This window comes from Podarcis cretensis (assembly GCF_951804945.1).
Source record: "Podarcis cretensis genome assembly, chromosome: 4".
Lineage (NCBI taxonomy): Eukaryota > Metazoa > Chordata > Lepidosauria > Squamata > Lacertidae > Podarcis > Podarcis cretensis.
The window spans coordinates 5713331-5732801 of record NC_137173.1 but is presented as its reverse complement, the minus strand read 5'-3'; the positions used below and the strand labels follow the sequence as shown (position 1 = coordinate 5732801).

The following is a 19471-nucleotide window of genomic DNA, read 5'->3' as shown; positions in this document are numbered from 1 at the left end:
AGGGAGATGCTCAGAGTCCAGCCAAGAGCCTCATCCCAAAAGGATATCTGGGCATTGGCGTAGCCGGGGGGGGGCAGCTGCCCCCCTAAATCCATAAGAAATAATAAAGATCTGAGAGAGGGCTGAGCGAGGGAGGACTCGGCTTGGCAAGGGTTAAAGGGAAGTGAGCTGCCTTCCTAGAGAGGCCAGGAAGCAAGAGGGGGCCAAGTCCTCCAGAGCCAAGGCCCCTCCCTCCCCAGTCCTTTCCTGCAAGGAAGGGGGGGGTGTTACTTTGGTGTCTCTCCTGGTGCCAAATCGCTGCCCCCTCCTGGGATCTGGTGAGTCCATAGCTGTCAACTTTCAGATTTGAAAATAAGGGATCAGCAGCCTTGAAAATAAGGGATCAGCAGCCTCACCTATCTACCAATCCGGGATAGCAGCAGGAAGCAGCGGAAACGGCGCTGCAATAAGGGAATTTCCCGCAAAGAAAGGGAAGGTTGACAGCTATGGGTGAGTCTCCTCTCTCCCCCTAGAGGGTGCAGTGGGGAGACGGGGGGGGGGGGGGTCCCAGGGCTGCAGCAGGAGAGGATGCCTAGGGGGCCTGATCTGCTCCTGCAGGGGGGGACCCCAAGTCAGGGAGGAGGAGAGGGTCCTGCCAGGGAGGGGCCAGGTCTGCCACGCTCTCCTTCCTGCAGATCAGAGGATCCCTGACTCCCACAAAATCTCCCTTCTTTAAACAAAGGAGTCACTGGGACTTTAACTCTGTGTGACATCACTCAGCCTCATTGCACAACAGAGGGAACATGTGCAAATGGTTTTTCAAAGCTGAACGAGGAGGTGGACTAGCCCCCCCCCAAAAAAAAAACAATGGGCAGGAAGGAAGGAAAAGTAGGAAAGAGAGGTCAGGAGTAAAGAGAGGGATCCCAGACCATAGTCTGGCTGCTGCATTGCAAACCAGTTTAAGCTATCTAATAGAACAACAACAAAATCAAGGGAGATGTTTTTGGCCCCGCCCACTTGGCCCTCTGGGGGTTGGCCAGATACATTCCTGGCCCTCAGAAGAGAGAAAAAGAGATCTCACCCCACGAATCTGTCTGGACAGCGGCAGAGATTACAGAAAAGGAGACAGAAGCAGGGAGTGGAGGTGGGGTGAGGGTGGGGCTGGGGAGCAACTCCAGAGGACCCCCAGGTCAGGACCCCCACCAGAGAAAAGCATCCATTTTTCACAAGATACAAATGACTCCCTTGTCATTCGGTTCTGACTTCATGCATTGACTGGAAGGATGGAGAAACCAGGTTGATTAATCTGAAAAAAATCCCTTCAGTTGCCTCCACATTCTGCATTGCTTGAAGGCTAGAGACTTATTTCTTCTCCTCTTCCTCCTCTTTCTTTTGAAAAAGATAGCTCATGGTCTGGCATGCGGTGCACTTCAGCCCTTGTTCCCAGCAAGAAGCATCATGCTTCCTCAGGGAACCATTTCCCCTCCTGTCCTACAAATTCTGTAACAGAACAATGTATTTGCTTTGTAGGATTTGCTAGAGCTTCTCATTTAGACGGACAGAACTTGGCAGAAGACCAAAGGATTTCTTCCGATCTCTCAGAGGCTTCCTGAGAGCACAGATGGATGAGCGAGACTCAGCTGGCCCTGGAACACGAAGAGGCCATGCCAGCCAAACTGGGAGCAGTGGGGGTTTCTGGGAAAACTGTGCAGAAGATCCTGGGTGAGGAGGACACCCTCTGCTCAGAGGTGCAGAGCCAGCAGGTGAGGCAGTTCTGCTGCCAGGAGGCCAAAGGACCCCGAGAGGTTTGCAGCCGACTCTACCACTTTTGCCACCACTGGCTGAAGCCAGAAAGGCACACAAAATCTGAGATGCTGGACCTGGTGATCTTGGAGCAGTTCCTGGCTGTCCTTCCCCCGGAGATGGAGAGCTGGGTGAGGGAATGCGGAGTGGAGACCAGTTCCCAGGCGGTGGCCCTGGCCGAAGGTTTCCTCCTGAGTCAGACGGCAGAGGAGAGAAAGCAGGTGAGAGAGACTTTCCTCTGGATACTGCCAAGGGGCTCCAAACAGGACAGAGAACATCCCATAATGGTCTGCTGATGGCCCATCCTTTTTCTGGGAAAGCATCCATGGAATGAGATCTCACACCCTTCAAGTCTTTGTCATTCTCTTTCTAGTTTTTCTCCCCATTCTCTGTTTTGAATCCTTGTTTCTTTCTTAGGGAAAGGATCTCTTTGCAGAAATGGACCTGGATTCCTGTGAGGCAGAGAGGCCTCCGTTGGACACCAGAGAGAGGCCACTGGGTAAGGAGGAAGGTGGTTTTTCTCCACTGGTCTCATTCTGTTGGTTTCCCAACTCATCTGAGGGTTTTTTCATCTTGTTTTGGGGGGAGACAGTTAGGAACAAGGGTCCAGAGGAGAGGAGATGTATTTCTGCACAAACAAACGTATGAAATGGGCACAAACGTCCAAATGCTCTCAGTAGGTAAGCATTTCTCAAAGGCCCATCTGCAGTTAGAGATGCCCTGTTTCACCTGTGAGAGAAGCAGGCACTCCTGGCGTCCTGCTTACCTTTTTTCTCTTGCAGATGGCAGAAGGATGCCGGCAAAACCTCCTGATCCGCCTTTTCATGGAGGCAGAAGGGAAGCAGCGGCTGTGGAACCAGATCAGGTCAGGGGAAGCTGCCTTGTGGGGACAGAGGCCGAGGGATAGAGCAATGTCATGGACTAGTTCGGCACAGAGGAATGGTGGGAGGAAGCAGCCGGGGAACCAGGAAGGGAAGATGGCTCAGAGCCGAAGGAGTGGAAATGGAGGAAGGATGAGCGGGTAGAGGGAGAAGAGGGAGAAGCCTGGGAAGAGGAGGTGTCAGAAGCTGAAGGGGTTACAGAGCTTAGTGAGCTGGGAGACTCTGTGGCAGAATGCAGTGCAGAATCAGAGGCAGAAGAGGAAGGAGGCGAGTGGGAGAGGAAGGTTGAGAGGCAGAGGTGAGTCAGGATAAGTAAGAGCCACCGGTGGCTCCCTCTCCTTTTCCCAGAAGCCACCCTCCCTGCTTGTCTCTCAGAGTCAGGAGACGAAAATAGGCTTATTTTAATTGTCTATTGATCACTGAATGCTAAAATTGTTTTCTAAGCAGTTGACAAACGAGAACAAATAGTGGCCTGGATTCACCTAACCAGCCCTATCGGATGAAAAATGGGGCCTGCCCCCCATTCCTCCCCCTCTCCATGCTGCCCTGAACCCCTTGAATTTGGCTCTAGGGCATTGGGAGGGAACCTTCCTGGAACAGCTCACTAGGAGAGGAGAAAGTGGATCCTTCCATCGGGGAAACTGGAACGCTTGCGTAGGCAGAATGACTTGGAGAACACAAGGCGGAGTAACACCTATTTGCACAAAGACAAATACCCATAATTAAAACGCAGAATAAAATAAGCACCCATAATTAAAATGTGCTGCAAAACAATCCTATTGAAACAACAACGGAATTTACAGGAAGGAAACAACAGAGCATTGTGTAGCAGATCATATTTCTGCTGTCTCAGAGGAGGACATTTCCCTTTTTCATTTAGGGTCCATTGTGCTTTGAAGATGTCGCTGTTCGTTTCACAGACGAGGAGTGGGCGTTGCTGGATCCTGACCAGAGAGCTCTGCATAAGGACGTCATGGAGGAGAATCGTGGGATCGTGGCCTCTCTTGGTAAGGCTCCCTGTGGGATTGTCCTATCTGCCTGGAAATTCAAAAAATACGTCTATAGACCAACCTAACATATTTTCACAGAGCTCAACAGTGGCCCCTATAACACCTGGGAACCTAACACCCCCACAATAAACAGTAAATTACAGTTTTCTCTTTGAACAATCTTCCTCAGATTATTCCTTTTTCTACCACGATTGGTCTGTTCTGAACTGGCCAGGCCATCTTCAATGTCAGCTTCAGAATTGTTAGGAAAGATAAGTAGTTTCAGGTTTTCTGTTTTTGTTTTTGCTCCTGTCAGTCTTGGTTTGACCCAAAGAGACGACTGACATTGGAGATGGAGGGGATGCCATGATTGGGCCAAACAAAATTCACCCCAGAGAAGAGCTGGGCTTATTGAATTTCAGGTAGAAGTAGCAGTGGTGGTGATGATGATGATGATGATATAGTGGTACCTCGGTTTACAAACTTTCCGGAACAGGACTGTTCTTAAATCAAGGTACCACTGTAGTAATAATAATAATTTTTATTTATACCCTGCCCATCTGGCTGCATTTCCCCAGCCACTCTGGGCAGCTTCCAAAACACACATATAAAAATGAAACATAAATAATAATAATCTGATCCCATATATAAAGAACTTTAACTTTAAAATGAACAACTTATACTAGTGGCCAAAATTGTTGAAACCTTTTGTGAAAAGTGTATTTCTGAGGTTTGATGGCTTATAACACCACTTTTGTGTGGAGTAATACCATAAAATTATATAGCAATGGAATGATAATTTAATGAAGAATGTAATGCAGTGAATTTTATGAAGGAGTATTTATTAGAACAGCAGTCATAAAGAAAAAATGTGAAACCTTTGGTAACCTGGTAACCTTTAGCTTTAATTACGGCCTTACAACGCCTTCCCATGAAGTGAACCAAGTTTTTAGTTCTGCAGCTGTAATAATGTGAAACCAAGACTGAATTATTGCCTCTGTTAATTGGGCTTTATTGCTGGGTTGCTTCTGAATAACAAGTTTCTTTAGTCGGCTCCAAAGATTTCTGATTGGGTTAAAGTGTGGGCTATTCAGTATGGACTAAAGTGTGGGCTATTCAGGTTGCCATCAGTATGCTGATGACACCCAACTCTATCTGTTGATGGATGGCCATCCTGACTCGGCCCCAGACACACTGACCAGATGTTTGGAAGCTGTGGCTGGATGGTTACGTGGGAGCCGGTTGAAGCTAAATCCTTCGAAGACAGAGGTCCTGTGGCTGGGACGGGACGATATGGGATTGGGGGGGCAACTCCCATCTCTTGCGGGGGCGCAATTAGTGCCAGCACTGTCTGTTAAGAGTTTGGGTGTAATCTTCAACACCTCCCTTTCCATGGAGGCGCAGATTGCAGCTATAACAAAGGCGGCATTTTTCCATCTTTGCCAAGCTAAGCAGTTGGCTCCTTACCTCTCTCGCCCTGACCTAGCCACTGTGATCCACGCGATGGTCACCTCCAGACTGGATTATTGTAACTCGCTCTACGTGGGGCTGCCCTTGAGACTGACCCAGAAACTCCAGCGGGTGCAGAATGCTGCAGCGAGACTCCTTACGGGGTCCTCGCTGCGAGATCACATTCACCCGGTGCTATACCAGCTGCACTAGCTCCCGGTGGAGTACAGGATCAGGTTTAAGGTGCTGGTTTTAACCTTTAAAGCCCTATACGACCTAGGACCCTCGTACCTACGGGACCGTCTCTCCTAGTATGTCCCACTGAGAAACTTACGGTCTTCAAATAAAAACATATTGAAGGTCCCAGGCCACAGAGAGGTTAGGGTGGCTTCAACTAGAGCCAGGGCTTTTTCGGCTGTGGCTTCGATCCGGTGGAACACTCTGTCACAAGAGACTAGGGCCCTGCAGGACTTGACATCTTTCCGCAGGGCCTGCAAGACAGAGCTGTTCCACCAGGCCTTTGGCCAAGGCACGGTCTGACCCCCTCCTTCGGCAATCTTCACGGAGCTGTGGTCCAATGGTTGCCATTGGTTTGATTTGAATTAATTTTATAATGAATGATTTTAGAGTGTTGTGTTGTACTGTTGTACTGTTTTATTGTTGTTAGCCCGGCTTCGGCTGGGGAGGGCGGGATATAAATAAAATTTATTATTATTATTATTATTATTATTATTATTATTATTATTATTCCCAGGCCATTCCAGCAGTGAAATATCATTATCTTGAATGTACCTTTTGCACACAGCAGCAACATGACATAGAGCTGAATCCTGCTGAAAATATATAAATGCTTCGGTATCTGGGAAAAGATCACCTGCGGAACACTTCAGTTTGGGCTCACGTATTTCGTTTATGCATTTTTCCGCATTTATATTCCCATTAATGACGCAAATTCTGCCCACACCTTTTGCTGCCATACAACCCCAGATCATCACACTGTCTGGGTGTTTCACAGTCGGTGTAATGCAAGTAGGATGTAAATCTTCTCTGATTCTTCTCCTCTTCTCCGATTAAAGAAACTCGCGTTTTTCATGCCATCACTACCAAGCAAGGTAGTGTCCTTTTTTAAAAAAAATAAAGTTTTTTATTTATACAACAAGAAAAAAGAAAGAAAAAACACAAATACCAAATTACACACAAATTACAAAAATAACCATAGACACATAATTTTCTTAGCAAACAATAAAATATCTATTGGTCTTAACACTAAAGACCCAACCTCCCGTCTATTCCATATTTCAAATTCATATTACTTATTGCCAATACACACTTTTATCATAATTAAACTTATTCTTAATAAATCTAATTTCATATATCTACTTTGCAACCATTACTGAAGTTCCTCGAATGCTGCGACAGAATTTAAAGTACTATATTTATTTTTCAGATATTCTTTGAAAACCTCCCATTTTGAAACAAATTCCTGTTTTGATTTATTCCTTATTTTTTCTGATAAACCATCTAATTTGGCATATTCTGTCAGCTTTTGGATCCAATCTTGTATAGAGGGGATTTCATTACTCTTCCATTTTGCTGCGATCAAAACTCTTGCTGCCGTCGTCGCATATAAAAAGATACCCTTCCTCTTTTGTGGAATATCCAAATCTGTTATTCCCAGGAGGTAGGCCTCTGGTTTTTTATTGAAAGAGATCTTTAGCATTTTTTGCAGTTCTACATGTATACTCTCCCAGAATACCTGTATTTTCCTACATATCCACCACATATGGTAGAATGTTCCTGAGTCTCCGCATCTCCAACAATTACTTGACACATTTTTATACATTTTTGAAAGTTTCCATGGTGTTAGATACCATCGATGTTGCATTTTTGAAAGTTCTCTCTAATCGTGTAACAATTTGTGAATTTCCAATTGATCTTCCATAAATTTTCCCATTGGGCCATGGTTATTGAATGGCCAAAATCCTGGGACCACCTCACCATTGCCACTGTTACCTCCTCCTCCTTGACTGTCCAGTCAAGGAGGAGTCGATAAGTTTTGGAAAGAGTTTTTCTTTTAGAATTTACAAGATCAGATTCGAATCAGGACATTTCTGTTGAGAACCCCTTTTGTTTGTCAGATTTAAATTTTTCAAATAACTGATGGTATTGGAACCAGTCTGAAATGTGTTCTCTTATTTCCTCAAAGTTTTTAATTTTATTTGGTTATCTTCATTTTTTAGAAGTATTTTATATGTTGGCCAGCTTTCCTGAGTATTTTTCTGTTTTACTGCTATGGCTTCTATTGGAGAAGTCTACCACGGGACTTTAGGCTCCATCAAAGAATCATAGAATCATAGAGTTGGAAGAGACCACAAGGGCCATTGAGTCCAACCCCCTGCCAAGCAGGAAACACCATCAGAGCACTCCTGACATATGGTTGTCAAGCCTCTGCTTAAAGACCTCCAAAGAAGGAGATTCCACCACACTCCTTGGCAGCAAATTCCACTGTCGAACAGCTCTTACTGTCAGGAAGTTCTTCCTAATGTTTAGGTGGAATCTTCTTTCTTGTAGTTTGGAACCATTGCTCCGTGTCCGCTTCTCTGGAGCAGCAGAAAACAACCTTTCTCCCTCCTCTATGTGACATCCTTTTATATATTTGAACATGGCTATCATATCATCCCTTAACCTCCTCTTCTCCAGGCTAAACATGCCCAGCTCCCTTAGCCGTTCCTCATAAGTCATCGTTTCCAGGCCTTTGACCATTTTGGTTGCCCTCCTCTGGACACGTTCCAGTTTGTCAGTATCCTTCTTGAACTGTGGTGCCCAGAACTGGACACAGTACTCCAGGTGAGGTCTGACCAGAGCAGAATACAGTGGCACTATTACTTCCCTTGATCTAGATGCTATACTCCTATTGATGCAGCCCAGAATTGCATTGGCTTTTTTAGCTGCCACGTCACACTGTTGGCTCATGTCAAGTTTGTGGTCAACCAAGACTCCTAGATCCTTTTCACATGTACTGCTCTCAAGCCAGGTGTCACCCATCTTGTATTTGTGCCTCTCATTTTTTTTTTTGTCCAAGTGCAATACTTTACATTTCTCCCTGTTAAAATTCATCTTGTTTGTTTTGGCCCAGTTCTCTAATCTGTCAAGGTTGTTTTGAAGTGTGATCCTGTCCTCTGGGGTGTTAGCCACCCCTCCCAGTTTGGTGTCATCTGCAAATTTGATCAGGATGCCCTTGAGTCCATCATCCAAGTCATTGATAAAGATGTTGAATAAGACCGGGCCCAAGACAGAACCCTGTGGCACCCCACTAGTCATTCTTCTCCAGGATGAAGAGGAACCATTGATGAGCACCCTTTGGGTTCGGTCAGTCAGCCAGTTACAAATCCACTGAGTGGTAGCATAGTCAAGACCGCATTTCACCAGCTTCTTTACAAGAATATCATGGGGCACCTTGTCAAATGCCTTGCTGAAATCAAGGTAGGCTACATCCACTGTGTTCCCTTCATCTACCAGGCTTGTAATTCTGTCAAAAAACGAGATCAGGTTGGTCTGACATGACTTATTTTTCAGAAATCCATGCTGACTATTGGTGATCACAGCATTCCTTTCTAGGTGCTCACAGAATGTTTGCTTAATGATCTGCTCCAGAATCTTCTCTGGTATTGATGTCAGACTGACTGGGCGGTAATTATTTGGGTCCCCTCTTTTCCCCTTTTTGAAAATTAGGGACAACATTTGCCCTCCTCCAGTCTGCCGGGACTTCGCCTGTTCTCCAGGAATTCTCAAAGATGACTGCCAGTGGTTCTGAGATCACATCTGCCAGTTCTTTTAATACTCTTGGATGCAATTCATCTGGCCCTGGAGACTTGAATACATCTAAACTAGCCAAGTATTCTTGTACTATCTCCTTAGTTATTCTGGGCTGTGTTTCCTCTGCTGAATTATTTGCTCCAAATTCTTCAGGTCGGGCATTGTTTTCTTTATCTGAGAAGACTGAGGCAAAGAAGGCATTGAGGAGTTCAGCCCTTTCTGTGTCCCCTGTTTGCATTTCACCATCTTCTCCTCTGAGTGACCCCACTGTTTCTTTGTTCTTCCTTTTGCTACAAACATACCTATAAAAGCCTTTTTTGTTGCTTTTAACCTCTCTAGCAAGCCTGAGTTCATTCTGTGCTTTAGCTTTTCTGACTTTGTGTCTACACGTGCTGGCTATTTGTTTCAATTCCTCTTTGGTGGTTTCCCCACTTTTCCATTTTTTGTACACATCCTTTTAAAATGGCTGTTCCTCTTGTTGCTTCTCCCACTTTCTGGACAATGAAGTTGTCTGCAAGGCCAGTGAGGAATCTGTTTGACCTTATGCTCTTGGCTGAGTTTGACATCCAACAAATATCTGGGTAATTGAAGTCCCCCATTACTACTATCTCCCTTCCTTTTGCATGCTTGGCCATCTGTTCCAGGAAGGCATCATCTATGTCCTCTGTTTGGTTTGGGGATCTATAGTAAACTCCCACAATGAGGTCACTGTTATTCTTCTCTCGCTTAATTTTGACCCAAATACTCTCACTTTGGCTTTGAGGTTCTAAATCTTGGATCTCTTCACAGGTATACACATCCCTGACATATAACGCCACTCATCCTCCTTTCTTGTCTGGTCTGTTTCTCTGAAATAGATTGTATCCCTCCATTATTATCCCTCCATCAGGTCTTTATATTTTTCCCATACAGCAAAGGGTGACTTTCTTATTATATGGTTGGTAAAATTTTTATGAATTTTCGCTTTTCCATATATCAGGTAGGCGTGCCATCCCCAACGATTGTCAAAACCTTCCAGGAGGTCCAGGAGGTCCGGATCCTGCAACGTGCACCAATCCTTTTAGCCAGGTGAAACAGGCTGCCTCGTAGTAAAGTTTTAGGTCGGGTAGGGAAAAGCCTCCTCTCTCTTTTATGTCTATTAAGATCAGGTGTTTAATCCTAGGTTTCTTCCCTTCCCACAGGAATTTGGAAATTTCTCTTTGCCATATCTTGAGACAACCTGTCAAGTAAGGTAGTGTCCCATTGTTCCGCTGTCCAGTTAACATGGGTTTCATTTTTCAACCTTTGCTTGAGAGATAACAAAGGCTTTTTCCTTAGAATTCTAACATTTAGACCAGTCCTTGCACTCAACTTCCCATTACATTGCGCCATGACATCTTGTATACACCCAGATGATTTTCTTCTGTCATGTAGGCACAGTCTCTCCACTCGTCCATCGTCACTTGCCTTTGTACACATTCCCTGCCTTAACAAGTCTGATTTTGTAGTGACTGAGTCTCCTTATAACTCTTCAAAAATATAGAAATGCCAGCTTTGGTTAAGTTTTTCCCAATCTTTCATCCTATTTCTTCATAACTGTAGCCTTGTTCACTTAATAGTACTATTTTACATTGCTTTCTGGGTGACCAGTCAACCCTTTGTGCCATTTCTATAATTTTATTATGTTTCAACCTCACTAAATGAAAGAACACACAAAACTAACCAACTTAATAGCAATCACATAACACACTGACAAAAGTCAACCTAAGCAAGTTGTGCTTTCTTTTTCTGGTTATTTGGCTATAATTTTGATAGAATACGGGTAATTGAACAAACTTTGTTGGATTGCAATCTCGATTGCATTCTTGATCGAATTATCTTTCCACTGATATATAATTTTATGACATTACTCCAAATGAAGTGGTGTTATGAGCCAGCAAACCTCTGAAATACACTTTTTTCCAAAAGTCTTCCACAATTTTGACCACTACTGTATATCAAACAAAGCAACATTCAACAACTCATCAGAATCTCATAATAAATATGTTGGTTAATGACAAAAAATACTGGTAATGAACACACACCCAACTCCCTTCAGTTCTTCTCCATTTGTTCCTGAGGCTCTAATCCCTTTTTGTCTCCATTGCAGATTGTGATGAATTGGAAATTGAGAGCAAAGGTGACAACGAAAAATTCCCCAGAGAGGAGAAGCCACACAAAAATTTGGAGTGTGGAGAAAGCTGCAGTCAGAGCTCCCATTCCACTTCCCATCAACAAAATCTCATTGAAAAGAAACTCTATAAGTGCATGGAATGTGGAAAGAGCTTCACTCATAGCTCCTCTCTCACTTATCATCAAAGAATTCATACAGGGGAGAAACCCTATCAGTGTGTGGAATGTGGAAAGAGCTTCAGGAAGAGGTCCGATCTCACTTACCATCACAGAATTCATACAGGGGAGAAACCCTATCAGTGTGTAGAATGTGGAAAGAGCTTCAGGAAGAGGTCCGATCTCACTTCCCATCACAGAATTCATACAGGGGAGAAGCCCTATCAGTGCGTAGAATGTGGAAAGAGCTTCAGTCAGAGCTCCTCTCTCACTTCCCATCACAGAATTCATACAGGGGAGAAACCCTATCAGTGTGTGGAATGTGGAAAGAGCTTCACATGTAGCTCCTCTCTCACGTCCCATCAAAGAATTCATACAGGGGAGAAACCCTATCAGTGTGTGGAATGTGGAAAGAGCTTCACTCATAGTTCCCATCTCACTTTCCATCAAAGAATTCATACAGGGGAGAAACCGTATCAGTGTGTGGAATGTGGAAAGAGCTTCACTGATAGCTCCGATCTCACTAAGCATCAAAGAATTCATACAGGGGAGAAACCCTATCAGTGTGTGGAATGTGGAAAGAGCTTCACTGATAGCTCCTCTCTCACTTGTCATCAGAGAATTCATACAGGGGAGAAACCCTATCAGTGCGTAGAATGTGGAAAGAGCTTCAGTCAGAGCTCCCATCTCACTTCCCATCAAAGAATTCATACAGGGGAGAAACCCTATCAGTGCGTAGACTGTGGAAAGAGCTTCACTCATAGCTCCAATTTCACTAAGCATCAGAGACATCATACAGGGGAGAAACCCTATCAGTGTGTGGAATGTGGAAAGAGCTTCAGTCAGAGCTCCTATCTCACTTCCCATCAAAGAATTCGTACAAAGGTCGGAAAAACCATTATATAGCTTTAGGAGCCAGGCAAATCCGCACCTTTTTAACCAGGCCTTTTTCTTATTGACATCTAATGCTATTTTAACATGTGATGTTTTGTGTTTTTATGTTGTGTTTTTATGTTCTAAGCATTCTGAGACATGTGGGTGTAGGGAATACAGCCACTCTTAAATTCCTAGGGGTCTTTGCCCCCCCTTAAAATATTTGAGGAGGCCATCCCCCAGGTTTTCTTTGTGTTTTTTCAAATGCAACCTTTTTCTTCTTCTGCTACTTGCCATACAATTTCGCTTTCAATTTGTCCTTTTAAGAATTTTGTAAAAACTGCACAAAGGTCATGAGGAAAACAAAATACAAGAAGATACAAATGTAGACAGGTCCCATCTTTGCGGGCAAAATGTAAAAGTTGCTTTGAAGGAGGCTTTCCCAAACTTGGGTCCCCAGCAGCTCCCGGACTACAGTTCCCATCGTCCCTCCCCATTGGTCCTGCTAGCTAGGCATGATGGGAGTTGTAGTCCAAAAACAGCTGGAGACCACCCAAATTTGCTTTAAAGGGAAAGTAGGCTGGCCCTGTGACACCCTCTGCTGGCCAAAAGCACTGCCCCAGAATCTGAACCACCCCCAGTACTGCTAATTGGAATTTAAAGAGCTCAAAACTGAAGTTTGATGGGCACTTCAACCTCTAGGGAGTTTCTAGGTGCTTTCTGCGCCACCAAGAGTACCCACAGAATTGTGGCTTCTACTGGCAACACACATAGGAGAACAAATGAAAGTCAAACACAATGAGCAGGCAAAAACCTGAAAAGGGCCATACCAAATGGACATCCGGTGTGAAGAGGTCACTTTCCCCACTGCTGAACAATGCCACAGGTAGAGGAGATGAAATGCTAAAAGTGTTCTCCGGGGCAAGGGGAGCTGCTGGGAAATTGAACTACGGGTGCAAAATATTACTTTTTTAGAGTCGCTGCCATTATAGACATTGCCATTCTAATGGCGTGCATGCACCATGTGATTGATAGTGCAAGGCGGGACTTACCTGGCTCCCACCAATATTTTATTCAAGTCGGCATCACTGGGTCGGGTGGTTTACAGATTAAATAAATACATAAATTGCCTCCCTTTGCAAATATTCCAGCTTGTCTATATCCTCATTTATTCTTCTTTAAAATGTATTTGCCCTTCATCTGAAGATTTTACATTATAAGCATACAGGATGAAAGCATGGCTTTCTCAAAAACAAGACAAGCCAGAGAAATCTCTTCTTTTCGTTTTTTGGATGGAGTTACAAACTTTGTTGATCAGGGGCCTGCTGTGGAAATAGTGCATCTCGATTTCAGTAAGGCTTTGGACAGAGACCTCTGTGATATTTATGTGCGGAAGCTTGTAAAATGTGGGCTGAACGAGGTATATGTCTTAGGACATCAAACTGGGAAAGAGGATTTTAAACTGACTGAAGAGGTTTTATGCCCTTGGGAATTTGGTCTCTTAAATCTACCCCTTCGCCTTCAAAATGAGACTGAATGAGGTAATTCTTAGGTGGATTTGACTGACCGAACCCAAAGAGGACTCTTTCATGGTTCCTCCTCATCCTGGGGAAAAGTGACCAGAGGGGTGCTGAAGGGTTATGTCCTGGGCCTGTTGTTGTTCAACGTCTTGATAAGTGACTTGGATGAAGGAACTGAGGGGATGCTCATCACATTTGCAGATGACACGAAACGGATCATGATGGCATATATATATATATATAAGTTCTCTTCTATTTTTATCCAACGTCCCTTCTTCCTAGTTTCGGGTTATGTCAGTCCTTTCTACCCATTAAATCCTGTCTATCAATCTGGTGTTCTAATGTCCGAGGCTCTCAGGTCTCTTCTATGCCCCCTCTGCAGGTTTTCTTGTTCCTGTTTGTGGTTACACACTTCCTTGTCCCTTGTTGGATTCTTTCGTAGTTTCTTCCCTTTCTCCTTGGGGAGTGGGTCTCCGGGGAATTCCATGCAGTAATAGTCTCCATTTTCTTTCATCAGGTTATTCCATTCCCCACAATCCCACTCCCCTATGTTAATTTTGTAATCCAAAAGATAGTTGTTCCAGAAATAATTATCAACTTGTTTCACAGTCCCACCAGAGCTAAGAACTTCCTTAACTCCTGAGACTTGCAGACACTCTCCAAATTCAATCTTCCAATGTTGCAGCTTTTGGTCATGCAAGACTTTGGATCTCTCCCTTTGTATCTTTTGAGGTGCAATCGCGGCCTCTTCCATCTTCATCTGCCCTTGGACTTGCCTTCTTGAGCCAGTTTCCTGAATTGGTTGTTGTGAGATTTCTTTGTCTTCGTTTCATGTCAGTTCATATTTACTGGCTACAGCAGTCATAAAGTCCAACTTTTCATTAATCAAGTTCATTTTCTCATGCAACTGCTGCAGCATAGCATTTATTTTGCCAAGGGCAGAGGGTAAAACTTCCTCCCTGCTCATTTCTGTTCAAGGTCAAATATCTGGTCCCACGCTGATTTTCACAGCTATTATGTCTCCCAGTGAACTGCAGCGAAGAAACTGACAAGCTCCCTCTAGGGGACACAGCTTCTATTTAACGTCCATCTTTAAAATGTATCCAACAAAGGGAAATTTACTTTCAATTTTCTAATACTTTGTTTCCTTATAATACAGAAAAGCAGAAAGCAGCATTGAAGTTAATTTGTTTCTCTTTTGTTTCTATTTGTCAAAAGTGTTCCGTTTTCAATTGATGGACAGCTCCAAGAGTTTCTGTCCTGACGTCCTGTCCCCAGGTTTGGGACGATGGAAACTTGTATTCCTTTACTCTCTCTCTGCAGGATTAGGCGGTCAAAGTTTTTTTTCCCCCTTGTCTCCTGCTGTCAAGAGGGTTTTGATAGTTATAGGTGCAGGAAATTTCAATCTTAGAATCAATTTTCCAGGCTATTTAGCTTGTACGATCTTTGCTTTAGTCTATATACAAAAAGTGGAAGGCGGACTTCCTGTTTAGACCTTCCTGCTTCGTTGCCTAATTCACAAATTTTCTTAGTCAAATCTTCCGTTTTTACTCACGGGAGAGTCCCATGGACTGCAAGAAGATCAAACCTCTCCATTCTGAAGGAAATCAGCCCTGAGTGCTCACTGGAAGGACAGATTGTGAAGCTGAGGCTCCAGTACTTTGGCCACCTCATGAGAAGAGAAGACTCCCTGGAGAAGACCCTGATGTTGGGAAAGATGGAGGGCACAAGGAGAAGGGGGCGACAGAGGATGAGATGGTTGGATAGTGTTTTCGAGGTTACCAGCATGAGTCTGACCAAGCTGCGGGGGGCAGTGGAGGACAGGAGTGCCTGGCGTTCTCTGGTCCATGGGGTCACGAAGAGTCGGACACGACTAAATGACTAAACAACAACAACAAAACTTGTTTAGAATCCAATTGTCTTCAGGAAAAAGTCAGCGCTGTGCGGCTTCCCTCCGTGAAAGTAGCAATCGGTTCGTTGCACCGCACTGCTCACCCCACTCCACTCCGGAGCCCCAAAAAGGGGTCTCCCCGTGAGTAGGGGAGGCGCTCTTGGTGCTCTACTGAACCCCACGTTCCCAGGCTTCGCCGTCTGGGATTTCTAGCGGACCCCCGCCTTCGCCACGGTGGGAAGATCCAGTTTCCACAGAGCCCGTTCCCCCAGTCGGAGGAACTCCGCCATTCGCCGATGGCGCTAACCCGGAAGTCACGCTAACCCGTTGTTATCTTTTTGGTTTTTGTATGGTTTTTTTTTTTGTATGTTTGGAAATCTGAATAAATATTATTTTAAAAAAACCAATTAGATATTTCAGCAAATCCTTTCCATCTTTATTTTTATCCTAATAATTTATCTTAATATACTATAATTTTGCATTCCCTTCTTTCACTAATTAACAATCCATTTTTACTTAATCCTTTATATCATTTCTGCTAAGACCACATAACTTCACTCCAACATTCTTCTAACATTCCTTAATTTTACAATATTTCTGTAGATAAACTTTGAATTTCTTCCAATCTTCTTCCACCAACTCTTCTCCTTGGTCTCAGATTCTGCCAGTCATCTCCGCCAGTTCCATATAGTCCATCACCTTCATCTGCCATTCTTCCCGGGTGGGTAGATCTTGTGTCTTCCAGTACTTTGCAATAAGTATTCTTGCTGCTGTTGTAGCATACATAAAGAAAGTTCTATCCTTCTTTGACATCAATTGGCCGACCATGCCCAGGAGAAAGGCCTCTGGTTTCTTCAGAAAGGTATATTTAAATACCTTTTTCATTTCATTATAGATCATCTCCCAGAAAGTCTTAATCCTTGCACATGTCCACCAAAGGTGAAAGAATGTACCTTCAGTCTCTTTACATTTCCAACATTTATTTTCGGGCAAATGATACATATACAAAGTTATACATTCTTGACAAGTTCTTAGTTTTGGGATCTAACAGTTCTGTTTCCAATTTTGATTTTTCCACCTGGAAGCCAATTTTCTTATCCAAATTATAAGCCTCCATTATTTGATAATAATGAAGCCAATCTCGCACTTTGTTTTTTAGTTTTTCAAAACTCTGCAGTTTTAATCTATCTCCCTCTTGTTCCAAAATTTCCCAATATTTCGGCCATTTGGCCTCCATATTGAGCTTTTACTGAGCCTTTGCTTCCATTGGTGACAACCACCTTGGAGTTTTGTTTTCAAGCAAATCCTTATATCTCATCCAGACATTAAACAGTGCTTTCCTGACAATATGGTTTTTAAACGCTTTATGTGCTTTACCTTGTCATACCACAAATATTCATGCCACCCAAAAACATTACTAAAACCTTCTAAGTCCAGAATGTCCGTGTTTTCAAGAAGCAGCCATTCTATCAGCCAACAAAATGCGGCTGATTCATAGTAAAGCTTAAGGTCTGGCAGGGCAAATCCACCTCTTTCTTTGGCATCAGTTAATATCTTAAATTTTATTCGAGGCTTCTTGCCCTGCCAGAGAAATCTAGAGATATCTCTCTGCCACTTCTTGAAACAGTCCATTTTGTCCAAAATTTGCAATGTTTGAAACAAAAACAGCATCCTTGGCAATACATTCAATTTTATCACAGCAATTCAGCCTAGCAATGATAACTTCAAATTTGACCATATTTCGAAATCCTTTTTCACTTCCGTTCAACATTTTTCATAATTATCTTTAAATAAATTCACATTCTTGGCAGTCATATTAACCCCTAGGTATTTCACTTTCTTAACCAGTGTTAATCCTGTCTCCTTCTGAAAGCTCTCTCTCTCAATCACTGTTAGATTTTTCTCTAAAACCTTAGTTTTCATCTTATTCAACTTAAATCCCGCTACCTGACCAAATTCTTGAATCAGTTCCAATACTCTTTTGGTACTAGATTCTGGCTCCTGTAATGTCAATACCAGATCATCAGCAAATGCTTTCAATTTGTACTGTTTGGCTCCGACTTGTATACCTTTAACCAATTGGTCCTTTTTAATCATATTTAGCAGAACCTCCAGGACCGATACAAAGAGCAATGGAGAGATTGGGCAACCTTGTCGTGTTCCTTTCTCAATCTTAAACTCTTCTGTGACTACATTGTTCACAATTAATTTTGCTTTCTGTTCTGAATAGATTGCACCTATACCATTTTCAAAACCTTGGCCTACCCCCATACCCTATAAATTTTTCTTCATGAAACTCCAGGAAATATTATCAAAGGCTTTCTCTGCATCCACAAATATCAAAACTGCTTTGGTATTAATATTCACTTGTAATTTTTCTAAAATGTTCATTATGTTCCTCGTATTGTCAGACAAGTGCCTGCCCGGGAGAAAGCCTGCTTGATCTTTATGTATTTCTTCTACTAAAACCTTTTTTAGTCTTTTAGCCATAATATCAGCAAAAATTTTGTAATCCACATTGAGCAAAGATATGGGGCGGTAGTTCTTAAGCTGTGTCTTCTCAGACTCTGTTTTCGGTATAAATGTAATATAAGCTTCCTTCCATGACTCTGGTGTCTCTTTCCCTTCCAATATTTCATCACAAACTTCCTTTAAAGGCTGTACTAACCATTCTTTCAAGGATCTATAATATCTTGAAGTCAAACCATCCGGCCCTGTGGATTTGCCTAATTGCATGTTCTGAATGGCTCCTTCTACCTCCTGGTCTGTTATTTTATAATTCAACATTAGCTTATTTTCTTGAGAGATTTTTTGTAATCCATTTATTTTTAAAAATCGATCAATGTCCATTTCTTTCTGGGTCTCCTGTGTATATAGTTGTTTAAAGTACCTCTGAAAGCACTTCCTGATCTCCACTGGATTCTGTATATTCTTTCCCTCCACTTTCAAATTTGTAATAGTGTTAAGTTTTTGTCTTTTTTTCATTTGCCAAGCCAGCACTTTCCTGCATTTATTTGCCGATTCAAATGTCTTTTGTCTCATCTGTTTAATTTTCCATTCTATTTCCTGGTTCATCATTTTCATATATTGTACTTGATATAACTTTATCTCTTTCAGAATCTCCTGCGACTTTGGTTTCACTCTCAGTTTCTTCTCTCCTTCCTTTATTTTCTCCAAAATCTTATCTTTTTTTTCATTTTGAGCTCTCTTCTTGACTGCATTCTGTTGTATCAAAAACCCTCTCATAACTGCTTTACTTGCGTCCCAAATTACTCTTTTTTCCACAGTGGTGTTCATATTTATCTCAAAATAGTCTCTCAAGGTTTTTTGGGCCTTCTTGGTCACTTCTTCATTCCTAAGCAAAGTGTCGTTCATCCTCCATCTAAAGGAACCAATTGGTGTTAGTTTCATTTCCATCTTCACAGCATTGTGGTCGGAGCAAGTTTTAGGACAGATTTCCACTTTTCTAGTCTTCGGGGCCAGCCCTCTAGTTACCCAAATTCTTGTCCATGTCATTTTGGCCTCAGAGAAGAAAGTTCCCTCTCTTCCCAAGGGGTTATTGGTTCTCCAAATGTCAACTAAATCCATATTGTCAGTCATGTCAAAAAAAGTTTTTGGTAGTCTTGTCAGCATCGCCCTTGAGCCAGTGTCACCAACTGGACTCATCCACTTCAGCCCCGACTGGGCTAGGCGAGCTGGGTAGCACTTCCAGAGACCACCTTTCTCACAGGAACAGGTCACAGTGCTGTGGACTCACAGGTTAGAGCTGTGAGCACCGGATTAACTTCCACAATAATACAGTCGTTGCACAGCAGAGTTTAGCAGAGTCTTGCAGAGTATAAACCACTCGGAGAGCAGCTCTGTAGAATATCTTCTTTTATTCTATAACTACAATACAAAACTATATACAGAGCTAAAAAGGCCTAAGCATAAATGAATGCTACACTGAGTGTCTGCAGCTGC

General features: G+C 43.1%; 2 protein-coding genes across 3 annotated transcripts in view; one reads left to right on the top strand and one right to left on the bottom strand.

The window, feature by feature from the left end:
* The first annotated feature begins 269 nt into the window (after window positions 1–269).
* On the top strand, window positions 270–13242 carry LOC307214800 (uncharacterized protein). 2 transcript variants are annotated; one of them, XM_079973814.1, is made up of 6 exons: window positions 270–489; window positions 1510–2003; window positions 2200–2281; window positions 2565–2647; window positions 3544–3670; window positions 11046–13242. In XM_079973814.1, exons 2-6 carry the CDS (start codon window positions 1605–1607, stop codon window positions 12128–12130), a joined length of 1776 nt encoding a protein of 591 aa, XP_079829940.1. In that variant the 5' UTR covers window positions 270–489; window positions 1510–1604; the 3' UTR covers window positions 12131–13242. The 2 variants fall into 2 exon arrangements, with proteins under 2 accessions (XP_079829940.1, XP_079829941.1); XM_079973815.1 differs by having other exon boundaries at window positions 289–317.
* A 1871-nt stretch (window positions 13243–15113) lies between these two features.
* ART1 (ADP-ribosyltransferase 1) overlaps window positions 15114–19471 on the bottom strand; it is a 29313-nt gene continuing 24955 nt past the window's right edge. The window contains exon 6 of the mRNA XM_079974087.1: window positions 15114–15303. The gene's annotated coding sequence lies outside the window, so the exon portion shown is untranslated. The remainder of the gene's footprint in view (window positions 15304–19471) is intronic.